The 22,122-nt window shown below is 44.2% G+C and overlaps 1 protein-coding gene across 1 annotated transcript in view; it reads left to right on the forward strand.

The window, feature by feature from the left end:
* Positions 1-22,122, forward strand: part of FLT1 (fms-related tyrosine kinase 1) — a 174,786-nt gene that overhangs the window by 145,277 nt on the left and 7,387 nt on the right. Inside the window, exons 20-27 of the mRNA XM_008580419.1 lie at positions 825-913; positions 4,321-4,477; positions 4,906-5,003; positions 5,692-5,814; positions 7,545-7,656; positions 14,695-14,794; positions 21,022-21,127; positions 21,389-21,531. Coding sequence (XP_008578641.1) covers positions 825-913; positions 4,321-4,477; positions 4,906-5,003; positions 5,692-5,814; positions 7,545-7,656; positions 14,695-14,794; positions 21,022-21,127; positions 21,389-21,531 — 928 coding nt within the window. The remainder of the gene's footprint in view (positions 1-824; positions 914-4,320; positions 4,478-4,905; positions 5,004-5,691; positions 5,815-7,544; positions 7,657-14,694; positions 14,795-21,021; positions 21,128-21,388; positions 21,532-22,122) is intronic.

Consider the following 22,122-nt stretch of genomic DNA (forward strand, 5'->3'; position numbering starts at 1 on the left):
CCCCCCCCCCCCCCCCCCCCGGTTTATTTGTGTGTCCTTCTGCTTCTTTTAGACCAGGGTTTGGCAAACGACAGCCAGCCTATGAGCTCAGAGTGCTGTCACTTTTTAAAATGGGGTTCGGGAGGATCAAAAGAATAGTGTTTTGTGACAGGTGAAATTATGTGAAATTCAAATTTCTGTGTTTATAAAGTTTTATTGGAGCACAGTCATACTCATTTGGTTGTATTATTTATGGCTGTTTTCACGCTACAAAGGCAGAACTGAATACTTGTCTGCAAAGCCTAAAATATTTACTGTCTGGTCCTTTACAAAAGACTCCTGCTCTAGAGTCTCTCGTAAGCCCCAGGCAAACTATGTGCAGACACCACCAGGCATTGTGCTGCTGGGGAGAGACAGGCCAGGTAGCCTGTTCTCTGCCCTGGGAGGGAGGAAGGAGCTAATTAACAGTGCTGGGGCTGGTGTAACAGTGACCAGAAGCCCCTCTACTCGCCAGAGTCTGGCTAAAAGACAGAGAGGGAGGGTGGCTGATAGCCAGTTATGAGCCCTGGCTTTTGCCTCTCTCCTCCTCAAAGTTATTTCTCTCCTACTACTGTTTCCTGTCACCAACCCAGCCTCCATTTTCTACTATTTCTTTTGTATTTTTTAACCCCCTTCTCAGGTTAAATGGGTAAAAGTCACAGCATCCATGGGTCTGTCATCTCTAAGTTGCATCCCTCGGTCTCCCTGAAATAAAGACAGGTTTGTTTGAGGTTTATCAGGCAGGCTGAAGGCTGGCAAATGGCGACTGGTTTGGGGTGGCTGAGCACATGCTGTTTTGCTTGCAGGGCCTCTAATGGTGATTGTTGAATACTGCAAATATGGAAATCTGTCCAACTACCTCAAGAGCAAACGTGACTTATTCTTTCTTAACAAGGTAAGGATTTTAAAGATTAGCATTTTTAAAAGAGAGCAATGAGTTTCCATTTAGGCAGTAGCAGCATAAAGCAAGAGAAACCTATATTGTTCTATTGATGATTAGGCTTAAAACTCAATCTCTGCTCTTTCTCCTTTTTTTGTGGTTTCATTCCATGCTAATCTGTTACAATCTTTTGTGTATAGCACAAGGAATCATTTGATTCCAGTGTATGCAGCAATGATTGGGGAGTTAAATTTACTGGTCATCTTTAAATATATTTCTCTTTATCTTCCTCCATATATAACACACACACGAACAAGTCACTTGTTTTTTGAAGAAAGATGATAACAAATATAATTGCCTCCACTTATTAGATTAGAAGAATTAAGGACACCATCAACTGAATGACTTATACAGTGAACGATAGACCAGTGATAGAAATCATTTTCTTCCCTTCCTACTGCCCTTTCTCCCACTTCCTCACACCCTCACACCTAGTCATCCCTACACACATGCTGAACCAGAAAGCTGTGTGATAAAAGGAAAACCTGGGTCCAAGACCTGAGAGCAACCAAGGCTTAAATGAGATTATTGAACGGAGAAGAAATAATTTACTAAAACTGCTGTGTCCATCTCAGGGCTGGAAAAGTCCAGGGAACAGTGTTTGAACATTATTCACCAGTAATTAGCAACATTAGTGACAAATCTGTATAATACAGTGGTTACACACTCAGACTGTGGAATCAGACTTCCTAGATTTAAATCCTGTCTCTACCTCTCATGAAATCTGGGTCCTTGGGCAAGTTACTCAGTCTAAGTTTCAGTTTCCTAATTTATTTCATGGAGTTAATAATAGAACCCAACTGGTGGGATTGTTGGGAGAATCAAAATCTTAGTTGAGCACTCAATAAATGTTAATCGTTACCATCATCATCATCATTGACCCGCTAACATAGAAAGATTGGTTGAGTCCAACTTAATACACGGATCTATATGGTGGATAAAGTGTCAGATATCTAATTATGTTGCCCATCTCTGTCACACAAGTGCAAAGAACCACTGGACAGCTGGCCTGTTCTTTCATCCCCCAAACTTTGATCTAACCAAAAACACGGGTGTTCTGCCAACCTGGCAATAAGTATGTAAGAACATATTTTCCCCAGTTTTAAGCCAGACCCTCTCATATATAGAATCTTGAAGCTGAAAGGGATCTTTGTGATCAAATAGTTCACACTCTCAGATTACAGATGTGCCCAGTGAAGTCAAGTGATTGGCTTAAAGACACACACCTGCCATGAGGTAAAGTCAGGGGGAGAAAAAAATCCAGCTCTCTTAACTCCCCTTCCAGTGCTTGTTCTGTGCACCATAATGGATAAGGTGAAAAAAGAAAAATAAACACTGACAAGTGGTACCCTGGGCTGAAAGAAGTGCTAATTCCCTTCAGTCCTGAAATGCTGGCCTGTCTTAAGGAAGAGCCAAGCCAGCAGAACGCCCTAGGGACCTGGGCAGGATGGAACGTTTGGGTTTGTGCGTCCTTTGTTTTGAAGAGTTTGCTTCCTTCTCTGGCTATATTTAATGATTTGCCTCCCTGTGCAGCTTGGTGGAGCTTAGTGTTTTCATGGAAAACCCACAGCTATCTTTCATATTTGAAACCTAAAATAAGATAAAGAAAAGGTGAGGGAAAAACAAAACAAAAAGGCTAAATTGAAATGGGATAATTCATTTTTCAAATAAACTCACCAGGATCCTTACATATTATTTGTAATAAATTGACTGTATTCTGCCAGAGTCCCAAGAGTTCGGTAAATTAACCTTTATTTAGCAGAGATGCTTACCAATAAAGAAGGCTGAATATACCATTGATCCAGGGGTGAGGGAGCTTGAGTTTTTGTCCTTAGGGACATGGCCTGGGCTGTGACTCCTGGGAGACCTGAGGAAGAAGGCCGTCCAGAGAGAGTTTTCATGGGGCTGAGCCCTGACTGAGCCCTTGGAGTACTTTTCTCCCCACCTCATTGCCAGCACTTTCCCTGCTGCCTTCTGCCCTGGGACGGGTCTTGTGAAAAATAAAATTCCAATTCCCAACTGAGCAGAATCAAACCTACCTCCGCCACAGAGACACAATAACAAATAGTGATATTCTTTACCTGCCCTCAGATGGGTTGCCTGCAGCGGCAGTGGGTGTTCACCCTGAGGCCTGCCTCCCTCTGCAGCATGGGAGGGTCTCTTTTCAGGGGGCAGGAACCTCGATCCGTTTTACACTTTCAGAATGTGTTAGGGCTGTCTCTCCTGAAGAGTCCTCCTGTCCTCTGCTTGCTCCCACTGTGCCCTCTAGTGGAGGGATCACTCCTGCCTTGTGACATTTCTAGATTAGCCAAGGAAGGGTGAGGATGCTGGCTAATCCTAGCACTGCCACACCGTGCAGGTGGATCAAGGGACAGTGAGCCTCTGTCTCAGTATTGCCATCTAGAAGAATCGAGGCTAGGTACATGGTTCAGTCATGAAGCTACTGGACGTGCTAAGTTTCTAGTGTTATGGTTACTAGATGAACTACTAAAGACAATAAAAATCTTTTCTGGTTCCATATGAACACCCAGAACCAACAACTCCTTTCCTATGAGTCATAAAATAATGGGGCGATAGTGCTTTTCAGATGCAGAAAATGAAACCCTGGAAAGTAAGGTGACTTGGCCAAGATCGCATGACGAATGGAGCCGGATTACAAACCAGGGCTTGAATGCCCAGTCCAGATTGAAAGGCCTTTCTACCCTTGTTAGAATCGAACTGTATCTTTGTTTTGAATGGAAGTGGGAAAAATGTTCATGTTCCCTCCTTCCCCAAGGAAACCAGAGAACTTGGTAACTACAGCCTCCTCTTATAACTTCTTGTAAGGATTACAAAGTGAAGCCCCAAGTGCACAGCAGGGTCCTTTTCTGACATTCATTTCACCTTTCACAAGATGGCATGTGGTATGGAAAAGTGGTTAATGGCACTCTTAGGATGCCACAGCTGGGTTCAAGCTTTGCCATTTACTAGCTGTGTATGACTTTGGATTACTTCTCTGAACCTCTTTCTCCGTGTGTAAGTAAGAACTACTTCATAAAATTGTCGGAAAGATTAAATGAGAAAACATACCTAAGCTTTTAATATACTGGCTCTCACAGAATAAGCATTCAGTAAATACCAGCTGCTATTAATGTTCTTTTATCTGAACCGAGATGCTTTCTAGAAGCCCAGTCAAGAGGAAGATAGACTTTACAACCCCAGAGGTGGCCAGATACCTGGCCACCATAAGACCCTCGACGCTAATTCACTATCCATTGTGTGGAACTATGCTCTGCCAACTCAGGCAGTTGCCCGCATGTGCAGCCAGATTCCCCCGTTGCTGGAGCACGCTTTCATCCATGTCCTTCTTGGTCTGTTCAAAGGATGCAGCATTACATGTGGAGCCTAAGAAAGAAAAAATGGAGCCAGACCTGGAGCATGGCAAGAAACCAAGACTAGATAGCGTCACCAGCAGTGAGAGCTTTGCGAGCTCCGGGTTTCAGGAAGATAAAAGTCTGAGTGATGTTGAGGAAGAGGAGGGTAGGTATTAATTCCTTCCTGTCCTACAGTCTGAGATATTTTTACAGCATAATGTGCATCTCTGAAATTTTTGTCTTTTTTATCACCCTAATAAACATCCGTGGGAGACTCTGAGGGTAATATCCTGAGGAGATAAGATTTGAATTAAGATTATTTACAGAGTTACTAATTTTGACAGGGAACTGTATAATTGTCTCCCCTCAGGCCTGTTTGTCTTAAATGATCATCCCCCTCCCCCCATGCTTGGGTAAAATGGGCTGGAGGCCTGGAAAAATCTGATGTTCACGTTGAAACTCAAATGTTCTTGAAAATGAACTCTGATCTACTTGTTGGTTTATTTTATGTTTTGTTAACATTGTTCCAATAAACTGGGATTTCGTGGAATAACAGGAACCTTCACAAACAGTTATGGTTCTAATGCTTTCCAGATTCTGATGATTTCTACAAGCAGCCCATCACTATGGAAGATCTGATTTCTTACAGTTTTCAAGTGGCCAGAGGCATGGAGTTTTTGTCTTCCAGAAAGGTCAGCCTCTCTTCTGTTTTTCTTCTTTGCCAGGCCTGGACACATACCTTTGCTGTAAATCCATTTTTCCTAGTACTTGCTTATACCTATGTCCTTAAATGGAGAACAGACATCACCACAGTGCCTTAATTTGCCCTGAATGAGGAATTTTGAGAATGATGAGCCTTGGATACCAAAGGGTATAACTTAATTCTAAGGGAAAACCTCACCAGGTTTCAAGCAGGATGCACTTGGCAATCACACTCTACTGTGCCCTGTGGCATATTTTCGAAGTTGGCCAGAATCTTAGAATATGTGTTCACAGGAGAGCTTCTCTTATACATCCATTCTCTTAATACATCCTCCCACAGATGGCAGCTGGATAGAGATCTGATCTCAGCCGCTCAGGATGAAAGGCTGTGGGGAAGTTTTGCTCACTGGTAAAACTCAGATTGCCAACTTTGTTGACCAGGATGCTGTCTGCAAAACAGTAGTCCAGTGGATTGAGAGCATTTCTTGACTTTGTGGCCTCTGGGGACTTTTATTTGTAAAGAAGCGCTTCAGGCTTATGATAATTCCATGTGCACTGAGAGTCACTTCCCTCACAGCATTTGAAATGGATCCTCAAATTCAGAATGACAGAGAAGGCACGGGAAATTTGTTGGTTAGATTAAGGAAATGCGTTGATTATGCAACTGTTTTATTATAGTGCATTCATCGGGACTTGGCTGCACGGAACATTCTTTTATCTGAGAACAATGTGGTGAAGATTTGTGATTTTGGCCTCGCCCGGGATATTTATAAGAACCCTGATTATGTGAGAAAAGGAGATGTGAGTTGGTTTGATGTTTATTTGACTCATTTATACCCTGTCGTTTTTAAACCACAGACTGAAGCCCTTGGTAAATATTTACACTTCCTCAGCAGTAGTCCCTGAACACCATCATGTGCTTTCTATGAAGGCAAGCGGTCCAGATGAGCTGTGTACCAGAGTGCCCTTGCGTGGGGCTCAGAAAGGCCACTGTCTCCTGGTTCTATTCTTCTCTAACCCCTGACTTGGTACCTGTCCTTTGGGCAGTGCTGCCTGAGACTTGCCAACCTGAGTAGGGTTTGTCCAGATGAGCTGTGTACCAGAGTGTCCTTGCGTGGGGCTCAGAAAGGCCACTGTCTCCTGGTTCTATTCTTCTCTAATCCCTGACTTGGTACCTGTCCTTTGGGCAGTGCTGCCTGAGACTTGCCAACCTGAGTAGGGTTTAGTGGGGCCCTGGTGAGAACATATCATTCCCTCCCTTGACTCCTGTGGGAGTTCCCTGTACTGCTAGAAAGAACAGCTTGGACATTTTCTCTCAAATAAACCCGGATGATTGATTCAGCAGGTGTATGTATCTTAGGAAAGGGTGGGGGAGGCGATTAGTATTATCTCCCTAGGGAGGAAATAGTTTACCTCCCATGCATGCCTTCCATACTTCGCATCTCCCTGCTGGCTCGCACGGCTTGTCTTCCCACTCGTTTTTGAACACAGTGCTATTTTTTACTTTTGTGGGTGACCTCCTGTGTCCTCCCTTCTCCAGCCTATACCCTGAGGACTTAAGCTTATGTCAGTGCTCTGATGATTACTCTTCAGTAGTGGTTCTCAGCTTCAGTGAATGTACAAATCACCCGGAAGGCTTGTTACACTACAGTTGCTGGGCCCCACCCCCAGAGTTTTTGATTCAGTAAATCTTGGGTGGAACCTGAGAATCTGAATTTCTAACAAGTTTCTGGGTAATGCTGGCACATCTGGTCCCAAGATCATACTTTGAGAACCACTGCTCCACAGTCTCTTCATAAAAGAGAAAAAAACCAACTTTCCTTGGAATCCTGGTCTGCAAAGATGGCATCTACCTGTCGGTCTGTCCCTCTCTTCTAGCCATCTGTGTCTCTTTCAGCCCCTCCCGTTTTCCTCTTCGTCTCTCCATTGTCCCACACTTCTCAACAGCCCCTATCCATCTAAAGTGGCAAGGCTAACTCACTGGGACTTCTGATACTTGGAAGAGAAGGAAGATTTGTCTGCACACTTGAAAAACAGCAGTATCTTCTCTAATGTCCATCACCTTCCTCCATCCCAATGCTTTTTTGCCCACTCTTCCCATTCAGTGACTTTTCAAGTCCTGTCTTTTTGCATAGGAATGCCTTTCAAAATGAAAAATTCCTACAAATCACCACCAATTTTCAGATGTCTTCTAATTCAGATCATTCTTTTCCAAGCCCTGAATGTCCCTGTGAAGCGCAGGCTTTCTTTGGGAGAAGGATTTCTTACAAGAGCTGCAGAGTTAGGCCATGCTGGACACATCAGAGAGGCTCACTAAACACGCACTGCCTTCACAGGACTCAGAATAGCACAGCTCCCTCTTTTACATAACACTGCATGCAGGAAGACTTTTCCTGGTATTAGGAAACCATAGCTGCTCTAGGCAATGGTTTTTGGGTCAAGTATTATCTGGGAGGCGACCCACAGGCAGTTAGGTTGAATGTGCTTTGTTTTCATGTCCTTCTGCTCAAGGCCCCCTTGTCCTCTTCCAGACTCGACTTCCTCTGAAATGGATGGCCCCTGAATCTATCTTTGACAAAATCTACAGCACCAAGAGTGACGTGTGGTCTTATGGAGTGTTGCTGTGGGAAATCTTCTCCTTAGGTAAATTTGGGGGAAGAAAGAGATCAAATAGCCCAGAAGTAAATTTCTGCATCCTCTGCTGAGTGTTGTCAAGATAGACAGAACCTTTGGATCAGCACCTAAAACAATCGAAAACCATTTTTGAGGCATGGGTCCATGTACAATCTCAGATGAGTNAGAAAGGTCAGCCTCTCTTCTGTTTTTCTTCTTTGCCAGGCCTGGACACATACCTTTGCTGTAAATCCATTTTTCCTAGTACTTGCTTATACCTATGTCCTTAAATGGAGAACAGACATCACCACAGTGCCTTAATTTGCCCTGAATGAGGAATTTTGAGAATGATGAGCCTTGGATACCAAAGGGTATAACTTAATTCTAAGGGAAAACCTCACCAGGTTTCAAGCAGGATGCACTTGGCAATCACACTCTACTGTGCCCTGTGGCATATTTTCGAAGTTGGCCAGAATCTTAGAATATGTGTTCACAGGAGAGCTTCTCTTATACATCCATTCTCTTAATACATCCTCCCACAGATGGCAGCTGGATAGAGATCTGATCTCAGCCGCTCAGGATGAAAGGCTGTGGGGAAGTTTTGCTCACTGGTAAAACTCAGATTGCCAACTTTGTTGACCAGGATGCTGTCTGCAAAACAGTAGTCCAGTGGATTGAGAGCATTTCTTGACTTTGTGGCCTCTGGGGACTTTTATTTGTAAAGAAGCGCTTCAGGCTTATGATAATTCCATGTGCACTGAGAGTCACTTCCCTCACAGCATTTGAAATGGATCCTCAAATTCAGAATGACAGAGAAGGCACGGGAAATTTGTTGGTTAGATTAAGGAAATGCGTTGATTATGCAACTGTTTTATTATAGTGCATTCATCGGGACTTGGCTGCACGGAACATTCTTTTATCTGAGAACAATGTGGTGAAGATTTGTGATTTTGGCCTCGCCCGGGATATTTATAAGAACCCTGATTATGTGAGAAAAGGAGATGTGAGTTGGTTTGATGTTTATTTGACTCATTTATACCCTGTCGTTTTTAAACCACAGACTGAAGCCCTTGGTAAATATTTACACTTCCTCAGCAGTAGTCCCTGAACACCATCATGTGCTTTCTATGAAGGCAAGCTGTCCAGATGAGCTGTGTACCAGAGTGTCCTTGCGTGGGGCTCAGAAAGGCCACTGTCTCCTGGTTCTATTCTTCTCTAATCCCTGACTTGGTACCTGTCCTTTGGGCAGTGCTGCCTGAGACTTGCCAACCTGAGTAGGGTTTAGTGGGGCCCTGGTGAGAACATATCATTCCCTCCCTTGACTCCTGTGGGAGTTCCCTGTACTGCTAGAAAGAACAGCTTGGACATTTTCTCTCAAATAAACCCGGATGATTGATTCAGCAGGTGTATGTATCTTAGGAAAGGGTGGGGGAGGCGATTAGTATTATCTCCCTAGGGAGGAAATAGTTTACCTCCCATGCATGCCTTCCATACTTCGCATCTCCCTGCTGGCTCGCACGGCTTGTCTTCCCACTCGTTTTTGAACACAGTGCTATTTTTTACTTTTGTGGGTGACCTCCTGTGTCCTCCCTTCTCCAGCCTATACCCTGAGGACTTAAGCTTATGTCAGTGCTCTGATGATTACTCTTCAGTAGTGGTTCTCAGCTTCAGTGAATGTACAAATCACCCGGAAGGCTTGTTACACTACAGTTGCTGGGCCCCACCCCCAGAGTTTTTGATTCAGTAAATCTTGGGTGGAACCTGAGAATCTGAATTTCTAACAAGTTTCTGGGTAATGCTGGCACATCTGGTCCCAGGATCATACTTTGAGAACCACTGCTCCACAGTCTCTTCATAAAAGAGAAAAAAACCAACTTTCCTTGGAATCCTGGTCTGCAAAGATGGCATCTACCTGTCGGTCTGTCCCTCTCTTCTAGCCATCTGTGTCTCTTTCAGCCCCTCCCGTTTTCCTCTTCGTCTCTCCATTGTCCCACACTTCTCAACAGCCCCTATCCATCTAAAGTGGCAAGGCTAACTCACTGGGACTTCTGATACTTGGAAGAGAAGGAAGATTTGTCTGCACACTTGAAAAACAGCAGTATCTTCTCTAATGTCCATCACCTTCCTCCATCCCAATGCTTTTTTGCCCACTCTTCCCATTCAGTGACTTTTCAAGTCCTGTCTTTTTGCATAGGAATGCCTTTCAAAATGAAAAATTCCTACAAATCACCACCAATTTTCAGATGTCTTCTAATTCAGATCATTCTTTTCCAAGCCCTGAATGTCCCTGTGAAGCGCAGGCTTTCTTTGGGAGAAGGATTTCTTACAAGAGCTGCAGAGTTAGGCCATGCTGGACACATCAGAGAGGCTCACTAAACACGCACTGCCTTCACAGGACTCAGAATAGCACAGCTCCCTCTTTTACATAACACTGCATGCAGGAAGACTTTTCCTGGTATTAGGAAACCATAGCTGCTCTAGGCAATGGTTTTTGGGTCAAGTATTATCTGGGAGGCGACCCACAGGCAGTTAGGTTGAATGTGCTTTGTTTTCATGTCCTTCTGCTCAAGGCCCCCTTGTCCTCTTCCAGACTCGACTTCCTCTGAAATGGATGGCCCCTGAATCTATCTTTGACAAAATCTACAGCACCAAGAGTGACGTGTGGTCTTATGGAGTGTTGCTGTGGGAAATCTTCTCCTTAGGTAAATTTGGGGGAAGAAAGAGATCAAATAGCCCAGAAGTAAATTTCTGCATCCTCTGCTGAGTGTTGTCAAGATAGACAGAACCTTTGGATCAGCACCTAAAACAATCGAAAACCATTTTTGAGGCATGGGTCCATGTACAATCTCAGATGAGTAATGGTGTGTGTATGTGTGTCTCATACTGTAAAAATGGTCTATATGATCAAGAACAAGGTCAGACGAGTATAAAATTTTTTTTTTTTGTCCTTTTTGTGACCCGCCGCACCTTGCTCAGCCAGTGAGCGCATCGCACCGGCCATCCCTATATAGGATCCGAACCCGCGGTGGGAGCGCTGCTGCGCTCCCAGAGCCGCACTCTCCTGAGTGCGCCACAGGCTCGGCCTCGAGTATAAAATATGAAGCCAGATTTATCTTTCTCTGTCCTTTGCCCCTTCTCCTAATTCCTCACACACCTCGATCTCTAATGCCCTTACATACTCCCTCCCTGAATCACCTGCCTCCTCAAAATTTCTCCTTAGGAAAAGCACTGACAAGCGCAGCTGAACCAATGTCAAGGTGTTAGAAACAGGAAGTCTTTCAAATGCCTCTGATATTAGCACATGATACAGCCCTGGAGCCAGGTTTATGCAGGATGAACAATAAAAAACCCTGGTTATACTTACTCTGCTTGCAATAACATCCACTGTGAGTGACTAGAAACCTTGTTGAAGACACACAGACACACAGAGCCCACATCTGGTTGCAGACACACACTGATGATCTGAGGCCTCCAAAACTCAAGTTCTAGCCAAGAGTTGTTTGGGCTTTGCCAAAAATTTGCCTTTTGCAGCAAATAAACGTCACCCTGTAACATCCCTGTTTCCTGTAATGTGTAAAAATCATTCTCCTGCTTTTGATGACAGACACCTGTTGCTTCCAGTCTTTGAAAGCAGCTTGGTGGCCACAGTGGCCCCGTAGTGACACATTACCGGCACTACATATCTCCCAGCTGCTTCCTACCAGCAATAATCACTGGAAAGTGCAGACAAACAAATGTTGAGATAGACTAGGTTTGAAGGCTGGAAGACAGTGAATTGGGAGACCTTGCCCACCCCTACCCCAGCCAAGAATGCTTCTAAGAGCAAAGGTTACAGGGGAATCTTAGACAGTAAAACTGGCAAAAGGCAAAATCTAGGCCCCTCTGGCACCCTCAGGTCTGCAGACTCCTGACCATTGGCAGCCCCCACCACATACCATTCAGCCTCATCCTGTAGCCCAAGGTTCCCTTTCCCTCAGACCTGTCACAACTTTAGTCCCTCAGGGCTGTGTCCATACTACTCAAAGTTATCTACAGATCACAATGCAATCCCCATCAAAATACCAATGACATTCTTCACAGAAGTGGAAAAAACAATTCTAACATTCATATGGAATAATAAAAGGCTATGAATAGCCAAAGCAATCCTGAGCAAAAAAAAAAAAAGCTGGAGGTAACACTACCTGACTTTAAACTATACTACAAAGCTATAGTAACCAAAACAGCATGGTAAATAAAAACAGACACAAAGACCAATGGAACAGAATAGAGAACCCAGAAATCAACCCATACACCTACAACCATCTGATCTTTGACAAAGGCACAAAGAACACACACGGGTGAAGAGACTGCCTCTTCAATAAATGGTGTTGGGAAAATTGGACATCCATATGTAGAAGAATGAAACTAGACCCATACCTCACTCCATATACCAAAGTCAACTCAAAATGGATTAAAACATTAAATATACATCCTGAAACAATAAAACTCCTAAAAGAAAACATAAAGGAAACACTTCAGGAAGTAGGATTGAGCATAGATTTTATGAATATGACCCCAAAAGCACAGGAAACCACAGGAAAAATAAACAAATGGGATCATATCAAACTAAAAAGCTTCTGCACAGTGAAAGAAACAATAGAGTAAAAAGACAATCAACAGAGTGGGAGAAGATATTTGCAAAATATGCATCTGACAAAAGATTAATATCCAGAATATACAAAGAACTCAAACAGCTTAACACACACACAAAAAAGTAACCCAATTTGAAAATGGGCAAAGGAGTTGAATAGGCATTTCTCGAAGGAAGATATGTGAATGGCCAAAGACACATGAAAAAATACTCAGCATCACTCAGCATTTGAGAAATGCAAACAAAATCACTTTGAGATACCATCTCACTCCAGTTAGGCTGGCTAATATCCAAAAGACTGAGAATGGTAAATGCTGGCAAGGATGCAGAGAAAAGGGAACCCTCCTACACTGTTAATGGGACTGCAAAATGGTGCATTCATTATGGGAAATTGTATGGAGGTTCCTCAAACAATTACAGATAGATTGGCCATGACCCAGCTATCCAATGGCTGGTTATATGTGGAGTATACTAACATTTATAAAGCAAATGTATTTCACAGGGCCTAGTTTCCAAAGCCCTGCAGTTTCAGGTTTAGCCTAACTTTTTATTTTTATTTTTATTTTTTTATTTTTTTTGTTGTTTTTGAGACCGGCTGCACCACGCTCAGCCAGTGAGCGCTGTGAGCGCACCGGTCATCCCTATATAGGATCCAAACCCACAGCGGGAGCGCTGCTGTGCTCCCAGCGCCTCACTCTCCCGAGTGTGCCACAGGCTCGGCCGTAGCCTAACTTTTTAAATTATATATAGAAATGTTAAACTTGCAAAAGACAGGAAACTTTCCCCAGGCTAAAGTCTCTGCTGAAGGGGCCAGCCCGTTGGCGCACTCGGTAGAGTGCGGCGCTTGGGAGCATGGCTGTGCTCCCGCCGAGGGTTCAGATCCCATATAGAGACCGGTCCGCTCACTGGTTGAGCGCGGTGCGGGCGCGACACCGAGGGTTGCGATCCCGTTGCCGGTCGCAGTACGGGCGCAACACTGAGGGTTGCAATCCCGTTACCAGTCACAAAAAAAGACAAAAAGGAAAAAAATAAAAATAAAGTCTCTGCTGAAGATAAAGAATTGTAACACAGCAAAATTGCTGGCTCTCAAGAACAGATGTCCTTGGAGCAGGTTAACCTACTGATTGATATGTTAAGAAAGTTGCTTTATTGTTATGTAAAAATACTGAGGAAACTACTGTAGGAAAACACAGTATTTGCTAAGAACAAGCTTTTGTTGGTGGATCAACTTTATCTTTTGCAGATTGCATTATGGAATGTTACTTTGTTATTTCACTGATGTTACCAGTTTCTATTGTTAAACTATACTTAGCCATAACTCTACCTATGTTCCTTTTCTGTAACTTTATGGCCTGGTGAATAAATACTGAGACAAAACCCCAGTTCAGAGTTAATTTCCCAAGGAGGAATGCCTCTCTCTTGAGGATTCCAGGAAATTAACCCCTTCAGTGTGTCTCACTGCTCAGAAGAAATGGGCTTCCCTGTGTGAGGCAAAGCAATAGGTATATACCCAAAGGAATGGAAATCATCATGTTGAAGTGATACCTGTATTCCCATGTTTATTGCAGCACTATTTGCAATAGCCAAGAGTTGGAACCAGCCTAAATGCCCATCATCAAATAAATGGATAAGGAAAATGTGGTATATCTACACAATGGAATACTACTTTGCTGTAAAAAAAAGAATGAAATACTGCCATTCGTAGCAACATGGATGAACTTAGAGAAAATTATGTTAAGTGAAATAAGCAAAGCACAGAAAGAGAAATATCACATCTTCTCACTTATATGTGGGAGCTAATAAAAATAAATCAATAAATATACAAACATAAATGGGGGAAAAAAGACACAATAATCACAATAATTCCCTGAACTTGTTAAAATAAGTGAACAGATATGATGTTTATGGGTGTGGGAGGGGAGTGGGGGGGAAAGGGAGGAATTGGTAAAGGGCCACGAAAATCAACTACATTGCAAAAATAAATAAATAAATAAATTAGTAGTGGATCAAAATCATCCTCACTGAGGTATGAATGGTCAATAAGTAGCCTATCTCAAGTCTATGGGCTTTTTAAAAACAAGCTCATTACCCAAGGATTTAGTCTCTAATGATGGGATTTCTTTAGAGATCCATGTGGGTAAAGGAAGGGAACCCTTCAGATGACACCCCTTTCCTTGACCAAACAGAGAAGTAGCCATAGGAACTAGTGGGCTGTGGGCATCAGACACCCAGCACCACCCAAGCGAGTGTCACCAGCAAAAAGATTTGCTGCTCCACTCTGTGGTTGCACTGTACATTGAAATCTGTTCTAATCACTGGGAATTTATTACTAAAACACCACTTTCCAGGGAGGAAAGAAACACTGAATAGCCCTCTCATGATATTTTCTACCCTCAAGCCATAATGTACCCTGCGTTTTCCCACACTGTCTCCTCCAGGTGGGTCTCCATACCCAGGAGTGCAAATGGATGAAGACTTCTGCAGTCGCCTGAAGGATGGCATGAGGATGAGGGCTCCTGAATGCGCCACTCCTGAAATGTGAGCCCTTGGCTTCCTCCAGTCCCCATGTGACAGCTGTCTTCCTAGCAGGGCATCTCTAAGAGGGAGTGTTCTGTTGATTTTTAGAATCTCAGCCTTGGAAGATGCAAAGGGTATCCCTTTTTTTAGGGATGCCCCCCCTTCATCCCCTCTTGGGTCCAGCTGTTCAGGAGTGTTTTCCAGAAGTGAGGCACATTGTCTTTGATCCATCCCTACCTATTTCCTTTCCTGACCACTAACGTGACTTTTCAAGACTTCTAGCTGGGAACTGAAGTTAGAAATTCAGGTTCTAGGTATGAATTCAGGCAAGACTAATAGACCACCTAAGAACTGGATGCAGGACCTGGGCCTCACTCATAAAATGGGAGCCAAATAAGCTAAGCAGCCACAGGGATGAAAGGCTAGAAGGTGCTACTGACCAGTTTTCCATCCACACTGAAGACCGATGAGGGGTTGGTTTGCTCTGCAGGGGAAGAGGGGCTGGAGAGGGAAAGAATTTCCTTACTGAAGTTGTAGTTATACTCCAGAAGGCTACATGGGCAATACGACTTATTTAGAATTTTTTAGGAGTAGGCTCAGCAGCTGTCTGGAGCTGTCTGGACCAGGCTAGTGCCTTCTGGTGACTAGGAAGATGACAGGCTCCACGTGAAGCCTTTCTCCATTGTGCACACTGAACTTGCCTGCCTCTCTCAGATACTTTCCCTCAGCTTTTGGGGATGTTTTACACTTTGAAACCTGAGCAGGAATTTGATGACACTGGTGGTTTTATTGAGCTGCTGACAAGGACTTGGGCCTCCCTGTGGTGGCACCACCTTTCCTGAACTGGCAGGCGGCCCTCCCCGGTCCACCCACACAATGGGTCCTGTCAGAAGCCCTAGGAAGGCTCTTGGGGAAGAGTCAGAGGAAATGAAGGAAGTGTGGACCTGACCAAGGACAAGGTCACTGTCACTTTCCTTCATCATCTTGGGACGAGGCTCAGGGAGGACTCAGGCTGCAAAGGCAGGTCTGGGGAGCAACCTGAGTGCAGGGAAGAGGGAAGGAACCTGTCCCAGTCAGTCTTACATGGTGTCCTCATCAGGAATGTGCAGGGAGATTGAAGTAAGGTCTCTTTCTGAGAGTTGGAGATGGAGCTAGATTATCCCCAGACTACATTTGGGCTGGAAGGTGTTGAAGGCCTTAAGAGTTTTTAATTGCTTGATTCCTTTTACTTGGTGAGGGACAAACACCAGGAGACATGGTTTAAAATGAGATCACTTTGCTATTTATGGTTTTCTAGTGTTTTCCCACACACAGCCTCGTTTGAAGTTCCCAACAACCTTGAGGAGCAGGCAGGGCAGATATTATAATCTGAGTTGGACAGGAATTGAAAGTAAGACTCTGAGAGGTGAAGCGTTGTGCCCTCTGCAGCTAAGCAGCAGAGGAGACAGATTTAGAACCCAGTCCTCCGGACTGATCTCCCTAGACCACAGGGGCTGTGAAGTTGGGAACATACCCCACAATCCTCAGAAGAAATGGTTCTCTGATATGCCCGCTCATGCTTTGAATGCATTGCATGAGTCCTTCCACCTTTCATATAATCTCAGAGTAAGTTCTCACTACTAACAGTAGTAATAATTGAAGTTATTAGTAAATAGCAATATCCGATATTATTAACTAGTTATTTAGTGCTAAGTGCCAGATACTGTTTTAAGCACCTTTGACATAATTTACCTAATGCTCATAACAACCCTATAAAGTAGGTGCTATTACTATCTCCATTTTACATTTTACAGAGAAAACCAAAGCACAGAACACCTAAGTGATTTGCCCAAGGCCACATTGCTACTAAGTTTAGCAAATTCAGTCTGAGTCCAGAGTCCACAACACCATCCTACATACCTGCTCGGTATATTTCCAATTCTTTTTTTGTCTTTTTTTTTTTTTACTGACCGGTAACAGGATCGCAACCCTTGGTGTTGCGCCCGTACCAGGGACCGGCAACGGGATCGCAACCCTCGGTGCTGCGCCCGCACCGCGCTCAGCCAGTGAGCGGGAACCGGTCTGTATGTGGGATCCGAACCCTCGGCGGGAGCGCCGCCGCACTCCCAAGCGGCGCACTCTCCAGTGCGCCACCGGGCCGGCCCGGTATATTTCCAATTCTTATCCAGGTTCTGGTGCAGAATAACTCTAGAGGTACTAAGTCACATCAATTCTGGACTAAAAGCTCCCTTGGAGTTTATCACGCCTTCAAGTCTTTACATAAACCTCACCCAGGTCGCCCCTGTGCCCTGAGCAACCTGTAGAGAGGAGAGGTATGGTTCCTTACTACTGGGGAGGGAGAAGTTTATTGTAGAAATTTTAAAAAGTAAGAAGCAGTTTTGTGAAAGGTTTCTTCAGAAGGCCAGAATCCAGATGTTCAGCCCTTTTCTCAAACATGTAAAAGGTGATGGATTAATTTCCTTCTTGTTTGTTCCTCCAGTAGGAAAGTCTGGGTGAGGACAGAGTGCAGCTCTCAGAAATGGGATTCTGTGACCTGAACTTGGCCTAAAGCGGTGTGCATTTGGGAAATTGGGGGATAGCTTGGAAAGGAAAATCTTCCCACAGGCGCCTCACCCCTGGCTTGGGTGCAAATAATGTCTCTTTACTTTATTAGACCTACTTACTTAGCGGTGTAAAGTTGTACAATGCTGCATCATTGGTTCCTTGCCCAGAGCCTGTTTAATCAGATGTCTTTCAATGAGGAAATAGTAATGAATGTTTTGGGTTTTTTTCCTTTTCCTTTGGTATTTGCAGAGATGATTCACATTGAATCTTAGGCAAGAGGAGTGGAAACTAGAAATCAGAAACTGAGAATCAAACATAAAAAACGGCAAGTCGTTGTATAGGTGGTCCCTTTCGCTAGTTTCAGCAGAGAAACCGGGGAGGGTCCTACTTGTGGTGGTGCATCTCCCAGACAGCTGCCTGCTCCTGCTGGTGGTGAGAGGACGATGCTGGTGGAGAGAAGCCCAGGCCTTGGCTTGACGGGGTGGTCCCTACCCCTGCTCTCAGGGCCCCTTTCTGTCTGCCTGGCTCAAGCCTTCCTTGCTTTGGCTGCCTTTTATAGATTATCTAGGTATATATTCAATGTCCTTTCATCTGCTTCCAAGAACCTGTTCATTGCTGGAGATAAAGGAGGCTGGGACATCTAGGCTTGAGTGTGGTAAGGCGGAAGCAGGCCAGCCTCTGCCACAGCCAATGCACCTTGGGCTGAGGACCCCAGACTTTTGTCTAGTGACTGTCTCTATAGTATATTGTTTTGCACCTATCACAATAAATAGTAAAGTGTATAAACTTACCATATGATGAGGTCCCTATAGTATTGTGTAGATGGTGTGTCTTATGTTACTTCTGATCTTGGGCACTAGCAGGCTTGTCCAGGGTGCCTGAAATGGCCAGTCCTGGGAGCATCCAGGAGCATTCAGGGAAAAGTGCTCAAGAGCCCTCACTCTAAGATGCTGCTGGTCAGGGACAGTTGGGACCTTGGGTGCTGTGGATACCTGTCCTGTGTCTCCCAGAGAGCAGGGACAACAGCTCAGAGTTAGAGAGTTAGAGTCCCCTTCCTCACTCCCAATGTCCTCAGTTTCTGTAAATTGAGTCCCAGCGCAGTGGTGCCTGACATTGGCCCACACATCACACTGTGCAAAGGTCCCTCACAGCTCCTGGAACCCATTGACTCCCACCACACCCCCGGGAGTCAGGTATAATGGGTACCATATGTGAAGTACAGGGGTGAGAGGGAACTCAGAATCGCCTTCTGAGAAGAGACTTATCCACAGGATTGGACATTGGACAAGGAGCATGTAAAGATCACCACGTCTGAACTGCAGATTTTCCTTTTTTTTTTTTTTGTCTTTTTCCGTGTCCGGCAACGGATCGCAACCCTCAGTGTCGCCCCCGTACCGGACCGGGACCGGCAACGGGATCGCAACCCTCGGCGTCACGCCCGCACCTCGCTCAGCCAGTGAGCAGGAACCGGTCTGTATGTGGGATCCGAACCCTCGGCGGGAGCGCTGCCGCGCTTCCCAAGCGGCGCACTAGCGCAGTGCGCCACCGGGCCGGCCCAGATTTTCCTATTTTTGTATGATCTTTATGTATCCCTTTCCCTTAATCAAAGACTTAGGAAATCTACTTGCCAGGCACCTGTCAGAAAATAGACCCTGAATTCTGCCACCCAACTTTAGGAAAGCTTTCTTTTGAAGACCAATGCCCACAGAAGGGGTCTATACACCACATGGTGCCTCCATTCCCCTGGGCACCTAGAATTTTGTCCTTGGGTTAAACCAGAACCTTAGGACACACACACCTGGAACCCACTGTTTTGCCTCTTCAAATTGTTATTACTGAATGGTATTTTTTTCTGTTAAGGCTTTGGCCAACATTGAAAAGCATTTGTGCAAAACAGCCGCATGAAGTCATTATTGCCTGATTGGTAATGGTGTTGCTGAGAGTTCTGTGGGAACCTCCTTTCAGATTTCAGTGCTAGGAATAGCTGTACTACTTCTGAGCAATTGTTCATTTGTTTTTTAAACTTCTGGCTTATGTGCATGATATAATTATTCCCTCTTTTCACCAGCTGCCTGGAATGTTAGAGCCTGCCTCTGTCAAAATATTCAGAATCATGATATAAATTTTACATATTAACTTTGCCTGTAGCTTCACCCACTTTCTTTATTTTACCTTCCTACTAGTATTTTTTTTAACCTTTGTGTATTATTACCATCTTTGTCGATTAACTCATATCCTTTGAAACAAGATAGGGATATACTTAAGAAATATCTGGAACTGTTGGTGCAACTTGAAGGCACACATCTAGGAAGTGGCAGAGGTAGGGTGAGTACTGGAGCTTCTCAGGCTTTCCCCCCAGCAACACCCAGCTCCCAGCACTACAAATGATGTCTGCAGTAAGGCTGAAGAATTCATGGAAGGAGCAGAGCTGTCTCATCCCAGAGACCAGTCTGACTTCCTTCAGCAGATATTTACTGAGTGCTTATATGCCAGGCCCTGGGCCAGTTGAGGGGTATGGATGTGAGGTCCCTGCCCACATAGTGCTCACGGCCTGTTTCTGACCTAGTTCCAAAGTCTAGACCGTTCAGAGTTTGATCTGACTCAATCAGAGTCCGCTCTGGTCCAGACGATCTTCTGAGAGAAGAGATAACTTATGATAAACATCCTTGAAGAGAGCAGAGGGCCGTAATAATTGAAGTTCGAAGAGAATAAATCTTTAATCCAGTGTGTGTGTGTGTGTGTGTGTGTGTGTGTGTGTGTGTGTGTGTGCGTCGAAGAGAATAAATCTTTAATCCAGTGTGTGTGTGTGTGTGTGTGTGTGTGTGTGTGTGTGCGCGCGCACCTCTGGCATGCGTTTTGCAGAGAGAGGGGAGGTACAGACCTCTACTCCGTGCAGACATGAGCAAGAGCTAAGCGCTGTACCTTTATGTCCAAAACATAAGAGAAGAGCCGCAGAGGAACCTGCTGGTATTGGAATCGCGGGATAAGATTTAGCCGCTGTGATATTAACACAAGTGTTTTCATATCCAGAAGCCCAGCCTGTACTTTTTGCCTCGAGTGGTGGGAGGCCAGTTTGTAAGAGCAGCTTTGAAGTGCTGGGGGGAAAATAATCAGCCACACACAGGAACCTTGCACAGAGCCCAAGGAACTGCTCCCACTCTTGTGGGCTTCCCCTTTTGGAAGTGATGTGGGTCATGTACACAGTGCCTCTCTTACCAGTCTGTGAGGACGCGGAAATGCTACATGCTTCTTAAGAAGCCAGCTCAAATCAACATTTGTTTCAGCCTGAGAGTGGAAAAAAGTTCCGCAAATTATTCGCTTATTGATCATTTGTAGCTCGATTAAGTTTTCTAACTTTAAGGACGTTCTGCTTTTGGAAGTGAGGGGAGGAGTTCACTTCCTATTAAACTGCAGTGAACAATGGTGCTCCCCTTCCAAGTAGCTCTGCTTGCTCCACAGGTGCTCCAAAGAACTTAGGTCTTGATGAGCTCTGAGGGTTGGTTGTTAGTCTACCTTGGTAGGCATATGTTTTCCACTGCCAGCCCCAACAGTCTTTCATGTGTCCTAAAAAGGAAGCAGTGTCAAATACTAAAAAATGCATGATCTTTATATGCATGAAGACACCCATCACTTTGCAACATACAGGGAAATTCTTATAGTTATTAGTGCTCTCCAGCTATTTCTACTGTGCTTTTACCCACCAGCTATCAGATCATGTTGGACTGCTGGCACAAAGACCCGAAAGAACGGCCAAGATTTGCAGAACTTGTGGAAAAACTGGGCGATTTGCTTCAGGCAAATGTGCAACAGGTAAAGCTAAATTTATCTGGAATATCAGAAGGCCAAATATGCATTTGAATGCAAGTCAAGGGGGTGTTTGTTTGTTGTTTTAAGACCTATTAATAGAATAGCTGAGATCAGTTTAAAAAAAAAGTGTGTGTGTATACAGAACTATCTTCTCAAAATATAACCAAGATTGTACAAATGACATAGTTGAAGTTCACATAATGCTTCACAGAAATTGGCTGAAGTAGAAATGTGTGCAATTAGAGCTTTATCTTGGTATTTTAGGATGGTAAAGACTATATCCCACTCAATGCCATACTGACAGGAAACAGTGGATTTACATACTCAACTCCTGCCTTCTCTGAGGACTTCTTCAAGGAAGGTATTTCAGCTCCGAAGTTTAATTCAGGAAGCTCTGATGATGTCAGGTAAGATTTCTTTTCCCCACCTTTCTACTATAAATTTTCAAACATACCAAAAAAAAAGAATTGTATAATTACCCATATTCCCACTTCCTAAATTCAACTGTTGTTAACATTTTGCCCTGTTTTGTCTATACATGCTTTATGTTTGTATCTGTGTATTTTTCTTTTTGCCAAACCATTTTAAAGAGGGCTTAAGGCATTATAACACTTTACCCCTAAATACTTTGGTATATGTCTTGTAAGAGACATTCTCCTATGTAACCACACCAAAATTATCACACCAAAGAAATTTCTCAATATCATTAATATTCAAATTTCCATAATTTCCCCCAAGTGTCTTTTACACTTTTTTTTAAAAGCAGGATCCAATCAAGAATAACACATTGTGGGCTGGCTGGATAATCTCAGTCGGTTAGAGCATGGTGCTAATCGTAACGCCAAGGTCCGGGGTTTGATCCCTATACTGGCCAGTTGCGGGGGAAAAAACAAACAAAAAGCATGAGACATTACATTTTCTTGAGTTTATTTAGTTTATCTTATTTTAGAACCTTCCCCCATCTGTTGTTTCCCCATTACATTGACCTTTTTTGATCA

This window comes from Galeopterus variegatus, unplaced genomic scaffold (assembly GCF_000696425.1).
Source record: "Galeopterus variegatus unplaced genomic scaffold, G_variegatus-3.0.2 Scaffold2085, whole genome shotgun sequence".
Lineage (NCBI taxonomy): Eukaryota > Metazoa > Chordata > Mammalia > Dermoptera > Cynocephalidae > Galeopterus > Galeopterus variegatus.